At 43.9% G+C, this 13325-nt stretch overlaps 1 protein-coding gene across 1 annotated transcript; it reads left to right on the forward strand.

Moving 5' to 3' along the window:
• Positions 1–466: 466 nt before the first annotated feature.
• On the forward strand, positions 467–7929 carry CHRNB3 (cholinergic receptor nicotinic beta 3 subunit; the record flags this gene model as incomplete). The annotated part of the gene is made up of 4 exons (XM_080362421.1): positions 467–508; positions 5271–5380; positions 5606–6488; positions 7795–7929. The coding sequence occupies exons 1-4, from the start codon at positions 482–484 to the stop codon at positions 7927–7929; spliced, it is 1155 nt and encodes a 384-aa protein (XP_080218547.1). The 5' UTR covers positions 467–481.
• Between the last annotated feature and the right edge of the window lie 5396 nt (positions 7930–13325).

Consider the following 13325-nt stretch of genomic DNA (forward strand, 5'->3'; position numbering starts at 1 on the left):
GTGCTGTGGAAGTCAGACTTTAGTTTTGTGATTTATTTACATATTCAGGACAATGTTTCAGCTTTTATCTTCCCCAACTCACTCCAGGCTGAGCTGTGTGTGGAGATGAGCCATCCTGTGAGCCCACAACCATGTGTATCCTGACCCCTGTTGCTGGCTTAGCCCTGCTATTGTAAACCTGCTATTATTAATACCTCCCTGCTCTTTGGCATCTGATTCCTATGAGCTGCTGTGAAATGCCAGACCTCAGTTTTCTAGTCTCGAAAGCTCCCAGTGAGAGCAGAAGCAGCACCTAGAAAGTCAGTTCACTTCCCCCAGCAGTGACTGAAGAGCTCCAGGTCCATGGGGAAACAGGACCAAAGGGATTGCCTCTGTTCGTCGCAGGGTTGGACTCAGCCTGCATAGGGTCTGTTTCTGCTGGGTGTTTTGGTATTGCAATCATCTCTATCTTGTGTCATCCTAGGATGAGAAGAATCAGCTGATGACAACCAACGTGTGGCTGAAGCAGGTAAATTAGACCAAATGAGACCTCCCCCTCAGTGTGTGGCTGCTGGGCCAAGTGGCCACCCCAGCCTGCAGCCCATTGCACCATCCATCCCCTTTTGTGATGCCAGCTGGTCAGAAAAAAAGCAGCACCATGTTACCTTGCCTCAAGTTTTTATTTTACTCCTCTCACTTCAGCAAATGCATAAAGGAGCAGAAAGGCAGGCAGGTGGGCCTTTAGGAAACAGAATATCCTCTTCTCCTGGCCTGCAAGCCAGCTCTGTCCTCAAGTCATCTGTATTTCAGGGAAGCAACATCTCCTGACACTGCAGTGAGAGCCCCTGAGATGCTGTGTATGCCCTAAGGGACTATGCTCTCTCAGACTTAGAGGTCATGCAAGTCCTGTCTCTCTTGCCCAAGATAAGAACGGTGCCTCAGACAGATTTCATCTTCAGCATAAGTAAAGAGAAAAAACGGCCAGCATGTTACTCCACAAACAAAATTAAAATCTGTGGCAAATTAATTAGATCTAACATAATTGCTTCTAGAAGTGACAATAATTTATACAAATGGGGGAAAGGTGAAAGTTGAACTGTTCTTCACTGAACTTTCTTCTTCACTCGTGAAGAGCACTGCATTTGGTTTAGATTACATTGCATCAGTTTACTGACCTTGTGACAATTATTTTAAGTCTGTCAGCCACGTGAGTATCTATAAATATGTCAGCTGATCCTAGGCAGAGGACATAAAACACAAGCCATACTTGAAATTATTACCATGGGAAGTAGTTCCCAGGGGTCATTGGGCTGGCGGAGGAGAAACGTGGCTCCGTATTTGTTCTCAGTCTGATACCTGTAGTGCTTCTGGGTAGAGCAGAAAACCCTAAAGACTGTATGAACATTATATGTAAAGCTGGTCACTCCCTTGAAGACGAAGAAGATCAGACTTGCCCTCACTGCAGGGAAGACGTGAATTTCCCCTTTTGCTGCGTAAATTCGCCACTGATTTGAATCCAACTGCTGAGACTGCCCTGAAAGAGCCCTGGTGTTATATTCTTTTCTACCTTCAGCTCCAATTGCAGAGTCTCTTGTGTGCACAGGGCCAGATCTTGGCTTCCTTATTCTGTTTGAGTAGCCACTTGGGCAGACAGCAGAGCCTTCCTGCAAAGGTAACTCCTTGACCCCTGTCTGTCTTCTCCTTATTCCCACCTTCTTTCCTTGGAGGCTGCAGCACCCACCCTGCCTGCAGGTCCAGGCCCTGCAGTCTGCAGGTGTGAAATCAACTCGCTTTACCCTCCTCATTCTCTCTGTTCCTGCAAGTGTCCCCAGAAAGATTTTACTGGTCTTACAGCCTTTGACAGAGTATTCCTGGGTCTGACTGTCTCCTTCTTAGGGAAGTCTTGCCTGCTTGCTCCATTCAGGACAGCAAAAAAAAAAAAAATGCCCTGGGGCAGCCTTCATCTTGCTGGCTGGGTCACAACTTCACCCAGGTTACAGTGACTGTAGAAGAGGCAGGCCTGACTCACCCTAGCAAGCCAAATCAAATCCTGATCTGTCCAAGGACGTTAGGCCTGAGATGCTAATGCAGACAGACATCTATCAATCCTCTTTCCACTGCTGCATGAACATATGTGGGGACATTTTGGGTTAGCCCATCCCTGCTTAGCACTCTGTTTGTGTTCAGCATTGACCTCCCCAGAGTCATAGCCTGAAGCCTGTGTCACCACTCCTGCTATGGGAAATGAGGTTCTGCTGCAGGTTACTCCAAACATGCTGCAGGAGGTAGGGACATGCCACCATCCACTTATTACCTCTTGGATGTGAGGGAGGATGACAGGGAAGCCACTTTTTCTGGTCCTTCTGCCTCATGCTGTGGCTAAAAGAAGGACTTACCCAAGAGTCTGTACTGTAGACATGCTGATTTTGCTGGAGGTGCAGGCTCTGATTTTCACGCATCCAAATGCCCCAGGAGGACAGGCTGAGCACTAAATACCTGTAGCCTGACCCATGTGTCCTGCTTGGGGCATCATGCATTCTAGTTGGCTTAGTGTGAAATGGTTCCACATGCAATCCAGTACTTGGGGAATTATTAGAGTGCATAAGCACAACAGCTAGGAAAAGGTCCATAAAACTAAACAGAATTAAAATAATTTTTAATTTTGGGTAGGGAAAAGTGAAAAACACTAAATCAAACTGGAACTTTCTAATGACACAGACCCTATCCTTCTTTAGGAAGTAGGGAGGGCAGGGAAGTGTCATCCTCACCCTGGGTGTTTGAGGTTCAGCCATCGTTTCTCTGCAAGAGTCTGGCTTTTCTTAGGTGAGCAAAGCTTAAATCCAAGTGGTTGTTTTTATTTTTTTTGTTGGTTGGTTGGTTTGTTTGGGTTTTTTTGTGTTTTTTTGTTTGTTTGTTTTGGAGGTGTTGTGTTTTTGTTTGTTTGTTTGATTGATTGCTTGATTGCTTTGTTTTGTTTTGTTTTGTTTGTTTGTTCATTTTTGGTTTGGGTTGGTTGGTTGGTTCGTTAGTGTTTTTACCTCAAATATTCAGATATTCAAGGTGATGGGATTTGATGATTTTCATGCAGGCAGGCACAATGTGCAAAGTTGCTTTTAATAGTTAATGAGAAAGTATCTGGATTTGGGCAAGCTATGGAGTCTGCTGGCAAGTGTTGAGAATCTGGCTCCAGTGTTTTTTGGTCCACTTGCTGTGTGTTAAGCACTTGAGTGACAGCCCAGAAATGGGAACTTGGCAGAACTACAGGAAGAGGATTGGAGGGTCTGTAGCAGCTTGGAAGGGAGAAGAGAGGAAAGAGCCCTTCCCATCTGCTGCCAGCATTCATGTCAGTATAGCCCGTAGGGAGATTCCTGTTTTAAACTGCTTATCTTCAAAGTCTGCATACAATATATTTTCTGCTCCAGTAAGAAGATGATACACAACCACTTGCCTTGCAGACATGAAAGAGCACTTTAGCTAGGAGAGAAATCAATGCAGGGCAGGGTGGAGGGAGGAATATTGCAGATGCAGCAAATAACCTAGGCCAAGGGCCTGCTCTAACTCAACTCCAGAGTGATGATTATATTTCTAGGTGGCCCACAGGGTATTTGATTCTGTTGTGTTAGTGCAGTCTATGAGCTGACTATGTTGGCTGCTGCTATCAGCCCTGACTGTCTTCATGTATAACACATATGTTTCCAGCCTAAGCTCCCTTTTGCCTATTACAGGAGGTGTCCAGGACACATGTGAGTCTGTCCCCACCTAGCAGTTCAGGCTGGTGGAAACAACCCATTCACTGACAAAAGTTCACGATAAAAGTGGTGTGCTCTGCCCCTGCTGCTGAGGCTAAGAGCAGGAATAACCCCTCTTTTTCCACACCTGAAGAGCTCCCATCCCTCCTTTAGCAGCAGGAACCTGGGGTGGATGGCTGGGCCTGACAGCTGATGCCAGCCATTTCTGCAGTTCAGGGAGTGGGTTCTTATCTCTTCTGGTGCAGGTAGTGGGGTCATTAATCCTGCCATGGTACCACCCTGGGCAACCGTTTTCTCTGCTTATGCCTTGGGACAGATTTTAGGAGGGGTCTACCAGCCATTTGCCCATGACCTTGGGCCCCATCCCTTCCCTTCACCTTTAGGAGGGAGGTGCTTGTTCTTACTGTCTGTGTTTAGGTCTCTACTGCAGCTCTGGCTTGCTGTCACACTGTAAAGGACTGCAATAACAAATGTCTGTAGGTATAGCTGTGAAAAGCACATGGAATCCAAGAAATAAGAGGGGAGCACCATTGTAGGAGAAGAAGTAGAGAATATAACTTTTTTGTTTGCCCTTAAGTCATGGAGGAAGTTGCCAAGAGAAGCCTGAGGCCTCCACATCCCTGAGGAGCTCTTAGTGCAGGAGTTTAATGGAAAGTGATTAATCTTCCGCTTCTCGGTATTGACCACAGTCTACAGCTCTTGCTTCCTTTCACTGCTGTTCTTGTGGGCAAATAAAAACTCCCATCAATAATGGATGGGCATCAGACAGCTGCTTTTCCACTGCATCTCTGTGGAAATACCCAGGTTGCTAGAGACACTTTGCCACAATCTCCCTATCTGAAAAACACAAAGAGGAGAGAAAAAATATTATGCACTCCCACATGATGAAAATGGACAGGACTCCCCCTACTTTTGCTTTTTTCAGGATTGTAACCAAATGCTTTACAATGGTGTCATACTATTTTTCCTGCAATAGTGTGCAGGTCTTTCTCATGAAAGAAAAATATGTTGGTTTGCAAGGACAGTGTACAGATATTAGGTGCTGTATTCTGCTCACTGAAAAAAAGTCAGGTCTCCCCTGAAAAGAAATTAAAGGCCACCTCTCTGTCACTTGGGTAGTAGTAGCCATGCCAGCTGGCTCTTCTATGGGGTCAGTGCCAGACAAAACTGCTGTGGGCTGGTTCTCAGCGGGAAGAACAGATGCCATACCCAAGGGAAAGCAGCTCCTTCCTTCTGGACTACCCTCAGGTGGGCTGGGCAGGGTGGTGTAAAATGAGAGTCAAGTGCTCTCCAGAAATGCCTGCCTTGAGGTTGCCTGCAAAAGGACAGATCACTAGGGCACTCCTGTGGCTGGACAGGCAGTGCTCATGGGGGTTAGCGTCTCCCAGCCATGATTGTCTGGAATCCTCTCTGCAGCTGAGCAGTCCTACACCAAGCTCTGTCTATTGTGCTGTGCAATGCAGTCCCTCTGAGGTAGGTGGTGGGAGAAGGAATGAGGCTGTTGTGTGTAAGTGGTCAGAGGACTCTGCTGGCTTGTTACAGGAATGGATTGACCACAAGCTCTCCTGGAATCCAGATGAATATGGTGGGATCACTGCCATCCGTGTCCCCTCTGAATCCTTGTGGCTTCCTGACATTGTTTTGTTTGAAAAGTGAGTAGCATGTCTCCTTGCTCCAGGCTTAGGTCGATTCTTGGGTAAGGCATGCCAGCCACCATGAAGCTTGCGTGTGCTGTCAGAAGGATGCTTCTTTAGGCAATGTGAATGTTGGCTTCCCTTATGCTCCAAGTGATGTGTAGAAAGCACACTTGTGAGGGGGTAGGGCTGGGGCAAACATAGTCATGTACTTTATACCATTTCTTCCTGTCCAACTCTCAGTGCTGATGGACGTTTTGAAGGATCCCTGATGACCAAAGTCATAGTGAAGTACAACGGAGTGGTGACCTGGATGCCACCAGCCAGTTATAAGAGCTCCTGCACGATGGATGTGACCTTCTTCCCTTTTGACAGGCAGAACTGCTCCATGAAATTTGGGTCGTGGACGTATGATGGCAATATGGTGGACTTGATTTTAGTGGATGAAAATGTAGACAGAAAAGACTTCTTTGATAATGGGGAGTGGGAGATCTTAAATGCCAAAGGTATAAAAGGCAACAGGAAAGATGGGCTGTACTCTTACCCATTTGTCACTTACTCGTTTGTGTTGAGACGCCTTCCACTCTTTTACACTCTTTTCTTAATAATCCCTTGCCTGGGATTGTCTTTTCTAACTGTCCTGGTGTTTTACCTGCCTTCAGATGAAGGAGAAAAGCTTTCATTGTCGACATCAGTTCTAGTCTCCCTCACTGTTTTCCTTTTAGTGATTGAGGAAATAATCCCTTCTTCTTCCAAAGTCATCCCTCTGATCGGTGAGTATCTGCTGTTCATCATGATTTTTGTGACCCTTTCTATTATTGTGACTGTTTTTGTTATCAACGTCCACCACCGCTCCTCAGCAACTTACCATCCCATGGCTCCCTGGGTTAAAAGACTCTTCCTTCAGAAGTTGCCTCAGCTACTTTGCATGAAGGGCCATATGGATTGTTACTCCTTCTCAGAAACTGAAGAAAAGAAAACTACCTTGAAATCAAAGCTGCTGGGGAAGCAGAAACACAAGCAAGCAAAAGAAGGAGAGAAAATCGTTATTGCCTTCCTGGAAAAGGCAGCTGACTCCATTCGATACATTTCCAGGCATGTTAAAAAGGAGCATTTCATCAGACAGGTAGGTGAAAGAAGGGCAAGGAGGGATGAGTTTCCTGAACAGCAATGAGTTCCAAACTCTTACCTTTTCTGCATGCCTTCCCTTTGCCTCTTCCTCCTGCTTTCATCTGAGACACGTCCTAGGAGCTTCCCCTGCTTGATAAATAATATAGTTTCTGAGAAAATGCATTGCTTCAAGGAGAATTGTATTGTGCTGTGGGAGTCCATGCTTTTCACAGATGCAAGAGGCCACAGCAACCTCTCCTGGGGAAATTCCTGGTTTGGGATTATTTGAATAACTTTGTCCTGCTTAAGCTGGGAATAGAGATGATTCTGGAAAACCTCTGAACTGTCATATGCTCTAAAAGTCTGTCTTTCACAACAGTTACAGTGAGGTTCTATGGCAGTTGATAGGTCTCTGTCCTGGTCTGTAGCTGCCACAGTGTAGCTGCCCTGCCTTGGGTGGAGGTTTTCTAGATTTTCGCTAACATTTGGATTAGTCCCTAACTACCATCTCTCTCCTCCTCTCATCAATCCACGTGGCTATTAAAATGGCAAATGACTGTGTGCATAAACAATGCATCTCATGCGATGGCAGGACAGCAGAATAATGCACCTATCAGCATATGGAAAGCGAAAAACTTCTACCAGCACCCTCCTAGCAAAATCCAGGGCTTTGTTTGAACTGTGCTGAGAGGACTTCAGCAGAAAGGTGAACAGTAAATCAAACACACAGTATCTGAGCATATAAAGTCCATGACTTAAGCCTTGTGTTCAAAGCTGAAATATTTTTTATTATAAAAAGTCCCTTTGATTGCTTTTATAATTAGCTCTTTTGTGTGTGCAGGGTTGTGTCAGTACTAATACTGCAAAATGTCCTTCCAGAATGCACAATATCTGAGCCAACAGAGCACTTAAGCAAGCACAAGCCAATAGGACCACTGGTTTTGGAAGCAACACCTGTATCAAAGTGCTGTGCAAGAGCCAGTTTCTGCCACTTCAAGGGAAATGTAGTTCTGTGGAAAGAAAGCCAGTTCATTATAAAGCCATCTTCAAGCTTGAGTCTGTAAACTTTCACATATGTACTTACATAAAAGCTTTTGCACAGCCTGAAACAAGTCTGATTACCATGTGCATAAAACTATGGAATTGTTTTGAGTGACTCATAGCTATGGGTGCTGAAAAGGTGATCTTTGTCAGTTTTAGGGTACAGCACACTGCAAACTTCTAATGGTAAACAGATTTTTAAATCTGAAATATATGTATCAGTATCAATAAAGTACTGGGCTCATTACTTTTTCTGTTTGTTTTCCCTTTCTTCTTCCCAGGTCGTCCAAGACTGGAAATTTGTAGCTCAAGTCCTGGATCGGATCTTCCTGTGGTTATTTCTGGTGGTGTCTGTGACGGGTTCAGTTCTCATCTTTACCCCTGCATTACAGATGTGGCTGAACAGCACTTTGTAGAAAATGCTCCCATGTTAGCACACAAGTAGTACAATGCCAAGGAATGGTGGTGTCTTTGAGCTTGGCCTCTGTTTTACAGGATGGGAAGCAACAGCAAGAACGAGAGAGGGCATTGACTAGTACTTTCTATCTTCATACAACTCTACAAGTTAGAGATTTGGTGGAGATCAGAGGGGGCTTGTTGAACAGCTGAGACCTAAAGTGAATTGGGCTGGACAATTGGCTTGTAAGTATTTTATTAGTAGCTTGATTATATACAATAAAAGTCAATATTATTAGTTAAAATAGGAAATAGTACTTCCAGTGCAATGACTATACTTAGAAGGTAGATCTGTCAGTTAAAATGATACTTTACAAATGAAATTATAGTAAGAACATTAATTAGTACTCAGTTTAGCTACATTTCCAGGTAAAAATCACAAAGTCTCTACAGATCACTTTGTGCATGTGTCAGAACAAACAATTGCACAGCATGTGCATCAGAAAAAGTACAAATACCTTTCAGGTGGGGTTTTTGAAACCTTGACTCTGTGGCTTCACCTGGCGGCAGAGTTTACCACTTTGCCCACCTACTACTAGCCTTGATAGCATGCACACTTCAACTCTCCTCTTGGCCATCAGGAAGCCACGAAGGTGTTACTGACTTTTCAGTATTATTTGCAACTTGCCTGCTGCTCTATAATAAACCAAAAGGCTGAACAAGCAAGTATTTTCCCCATGCTCTGCATTTAGAAACTACGACTCCTGTACCTGCTTGTTCACAAGTGGAAGGTCACCTGAAGCATATCACATGGAGAAAGGTGACTACGCTACTCCACAAGGCAATAGTGATCTTCCTAAACAGTTCAGTTGGAGGGAAGCTGCAGACATAGTTTTTGGGAAACAAAACTTGTGGCTGGTGCAGAAACGGAATTTCTCCTGAGAGTTGTGGGGTGGGCTGGCTACCAGGAAGGTATGTCTTCTGGTGTTGGCTTGTTCATGTTTCCCAGGCAATTCAGAATTTCATTAGTTTAATTCCTTTAAATGTGAACCTTCCACATGATTAGAAGCAGCTCGTAGATGCGACCTGACAGAAAACATATAGGTGAAGCTCTCATCACTTTTGCTGGGCCAGTGTTTTACCAATATGGAGCGTTTTAGAAAATCCCATTCAGAACTTGTAGATGTTTTCAAGGTTAGCAGGGGATTTGGAGATCCAATTTTTGACAACCTAAATGTTAATCTGGTGTTAAAACTTTAGCTAACCTTGAAACTTTCTCCCTAGGGATGGAGGTTAGAAGGTGTTAAAAAGACACAGAGGTATTCTGATGCTTAGATTATGTGTGCACACCAGACCTATGTTAGTATCATCCCATCTTGTTGTGTCACTGCAGAAAGTTCTGTTCACTTGTGCAATCATTATTAATAAAGATGTATTTAGTAAATTATCCCTGAGGTGAGAGTGCTCATATACTGGACTTTGCTGTTGTTTTGTTGTTAACAAAGTTTAGTTTGTAACCCATTTAAAAAGCCTTGTCTCAAATCTATTTGAACAGAGAGATTGTCACATTCTTGGAAAATCCTTATAAATTTTTGGCTTTATGTGTGAGTTTGAAAAGGGAGCATTCAGATCTGGTTATTATATTGCAGGAACCTAGAACAGACCAATTTAGTATAGCATATACAGATAAATGTCTTAAAATAAGTCACTGGTATAAAGCTCTTCCATACTGACCCTGCTACCAGCTGGTCCTCTTTTCTTCCATTATGTCAGTTTGTTCCCCTGGCCAGTACTGTGAAATGCCCATATGAAAACAGCCAGGAGGCCTTTCTTTCCAGCATTTACAGAATCCTGAAATCAATTAGTGGTAGGTTTTCTGAGTACTGCTGCCGAGGGCTGCCTGTTAGCCATGACAGATGACAAAATCCTCTCCTGGGCAAGTGCTTCAGGTGTTTAGATGGCAGATGGTCCTGTCCTCACAACATTCTGGTTGCCAGCCTGCAGGCAATGTATGGCTTTTCTCACATGGCAGTGTCTTATGCCAAGCTGCTTTTTCTAGCTGTTGCTGGTAAAGGTCAGCAGGGTTCAGGTCCTCGCATTGGTAGATGTGCGAACATTGTATAGGCATGGCTTTAGCTTCTGGTCTTCCTAGCATGGCATCTTGGACTGCTACGTCTGTAGTCTCATTACTCATTATTTCCTTGCGCTGTTTCTAAGCTTCCCTAAGTCCCTTTGCTGCTGGCCCACAAATGCATTCAACATGTCCCACAGCCTGGCCTGTAACTAAAACACACAACTAGGGAGACATTTGGTCAGATGGTCCTCCAATCTCTGCTCCATGTGCTCTGCATGTGGATGACAACCTTGCAAATTGCAAATCTTAACAAAGAAAAAGCAACCATCTGCCTTACTACTGCCTCAATATGTACTGCCTTGATTTCTGGGCACTGGCTTGCCTGGGCCTTGGCACTTCTTGGTAGGACGATGTGCATTTTAGTGGAGGAAAGTAAAAAGATGGTCTGCCTTGGGAAGATAATGTAATGAGTTGGTTGAGCTGTTGAATTGCTTCTGTGCTTTTAAAATTAATTCATAGATGTCATCACTCTTAAGAAAAGGAGGTTTCTTGCTGGCAGTGCTACATTGGGACTTATAATAGCAAGGGGTACTGCTGATGTGGTCTTGGAGTGAATGGGGTGAAAACAGACACACCAGTCTGTGTGACCTGCAATGAACATGGGTGCTTTTCCTGTGACTGTGCACAGTGTGCAACCGAACTCAGCACCTGGGATGGCATCAGCTCTAGTTTAAACTTTTCTTGGTATTGCAGTTAGAAGGTCCCCCAGAAGAGCTGGGGTAAGCAAAACTGTCACTTTTGTGAGGGTTCTTCACTGTCTGCTCAGCAGTGGGCCCCTACTGAAGATTTATCTCCAAGGTGAGATCCTTGGGGATAGTGTCCCCCACTATCTCTAATCAGCCAGCTACTTTTGCAAAGGTGACAGGTGTATGCAAGGACTGCAGTCTTGAGTGTGCCCAACACAGCCGAAAATGGCAACAGAATCCAAAAGTTACTGCATGGGGGGAAGGAAGGGTAAATAGTACACTCAGAAGGAGACAGAACATGACTTTGTAAATCTCACTTTCTTAGGATACCAGGCTAATGAGCTAAACTGTCCAAACCCTGTGTTTGTGGTCCAGAGGCAAGAGAGATGTGTAGTACTGTAAATGACAAAGACAAGGAGCTGGTGCTGTGGCATGGAGGCCTTCTAACTGGAGATGAGGAGCTGTATAATTGTGAATGGTTAGACAAGAAGCCAAGGATTTTGCTGAAGTCAGCTTACTGGCTGTGGGGTAGTAGCTGTCATGCCTAAAACACAAATGCAGCACACCTCCTGCCACAATATTTTCATTTTTTGGTATGGTCACAGACTGCAACAGTGAATAACTGGCAGTCAGATGTCTTTCCCATAGAAATAAAATCTTCGGGCTCAGAATGCAGCTCTCATCTTCAAATTCCTTTTCTTTCTCCTTCCATTCTTTCTGATTGAAGAGCCAGCATAGCAAATGTAATTTAGTAGCATCTATAAACACATTGTATGGAGTACGGAGTTAAAAAACACACGTTCTTCAAGAAAGTATATCCCAGCAGTGATATTTAATTGACAGGCTAACAAAGCAAACCATGCATATTCACACGTCTGTCTGTCACTACATAATTATGCAATATTAATGGCAAATATAGAAAATGTGGCTTTCTTCTAGAAAATAATGACTTTACATATTTCAGCTACAGGATTAATATAGTTACATTCTTTTCATTCCACTTTTATCTGTGACATATACATTTATTCAGTCCTATTATCTTTATTATGGAGCATCAAAAAAGAGTAAAATGCCAGTCAGAGACTTCAGAAACAGGGAGTCATACTTTCCAAGGACTCGTGATGTTCAAAGCAGAGACTGAGGCATGGCAGACACTGAAAATACTGCACCGACACTGTACAATTAAATTTAGGGCCTGCTATAAGAGAGAAGGGCTTTTTACTCTTGAAGACATTTGCTTTAGTTGGAATGGTGCCTTTTAGAGAAGACTCCTTGCACACAAAACCAACAGGAATTGAAACAGACAAGGGACCTGAGGCTAATCTGGCCATATAGTATAGAAACTGCATCAGGTGCACACCCCCAAAGTGCCTCAGGATGAAGCACACTAGGATTTGGAACTGGGTTACAGAGCGGTAACCTCAGCTGCAAAGGAACTGTCCCTCCCGTTACAGGTTTGCACACACAGCACTGACTCATGAGGAGCCATAAAACAGAAAATTGCTGCATAGCTGTTTGGAACAAGGTGCATTAAGATTCATGATAGCCAGCCTTCTCTTGCTGGGATGTGTGCAATTCGAGCTGATCTTGAGGTTTGAAAACACCAGAAAACTCAGATCAATCCAATAAAGTCAATCCAATTTTGTATGTCATGAGTAACTACTCAGGGCCAAACTCTCCTCCTTTGGGCTTATGTCTGGGCCTGAGCAAGCAAGAGTTTTCAGAGCAGAATTTGTGATCTGGGACCACTCTTAACCTGATGAGAGAAACTTGCCTCAGAAATCCTACTGGAGCTTACCAAGGACTTGGTATTCAGTATCAGGAAGTAAAAGGGACCTCGGATGCATGCAAAGTTCAGTGGAAGATGAACTAGGTTTTTAAAGGTCTTAGAAGCATGTAGAATTCAAATGTGGATGCTTTATATGGCAACCACAGATAGTTTGGGTCTTTTCTGGTTTTCCATAGTGCATCCAGGTTATTCCTCTTTGGTGACTCTAGGATGCTTCAAATTATGTCAGCAAGGCTACATGAAGTGCAAAATATTAAGTGAGTTTGTCTTCAGTTAGAATTACATGCTAAGGACCTGTCTGACTTCAAACATAAACATAAACATGTACTTTGTTGGTCTGGGAACCTCATTTGTGTACATATACTGCAGAAGATGAGGACCTGTTATTTTAGATTGTATTGAAAATGTTACAGCGTCAAGGGATTGGTTTGATGGTACTTTTATTTTTATTTTGGCTGCCTGACACAAGAACACAATAAAGAGCATTGGTCCAGTCAGTAGGACTGTGATACCTCATCTAAATGCCATATCAAAGACTGGCTGTTAGAAAGCGATAGAGAGGAAAAGTAAAATAACTGAGGACCTGAGGACGAGCTATGATCAGGAGAGAAAAATGAAGCCAGGTAGAGCCCTCTTAGGGTAATGCACTCAGAAGTGCCTGAACTGTCCTAATAACCTCCCATACTGAAACCAAGGAAAAAGCTCAATAACTTCCATCTGCTCCTGTGATCCTCAGTGTGATTTTTACTGCTGATCTCACTGAGGGAAAGACAGACAGGCACTTTAAAAATCCCAGGTGTTCTGCCA

The sequence above is a fragment of the Nesoenas mayeri genome (assembly GCF_963082525.1).
Source record: "Nesoenas mayeri genome assembly, chromosome: Z".
Classification (NCBI taxonomy): Eukaryota; Metazoa; Chordata; class Aves; order Columbiformes; family Columbidae; genus Nesoenas; species Nesoenas mayeri.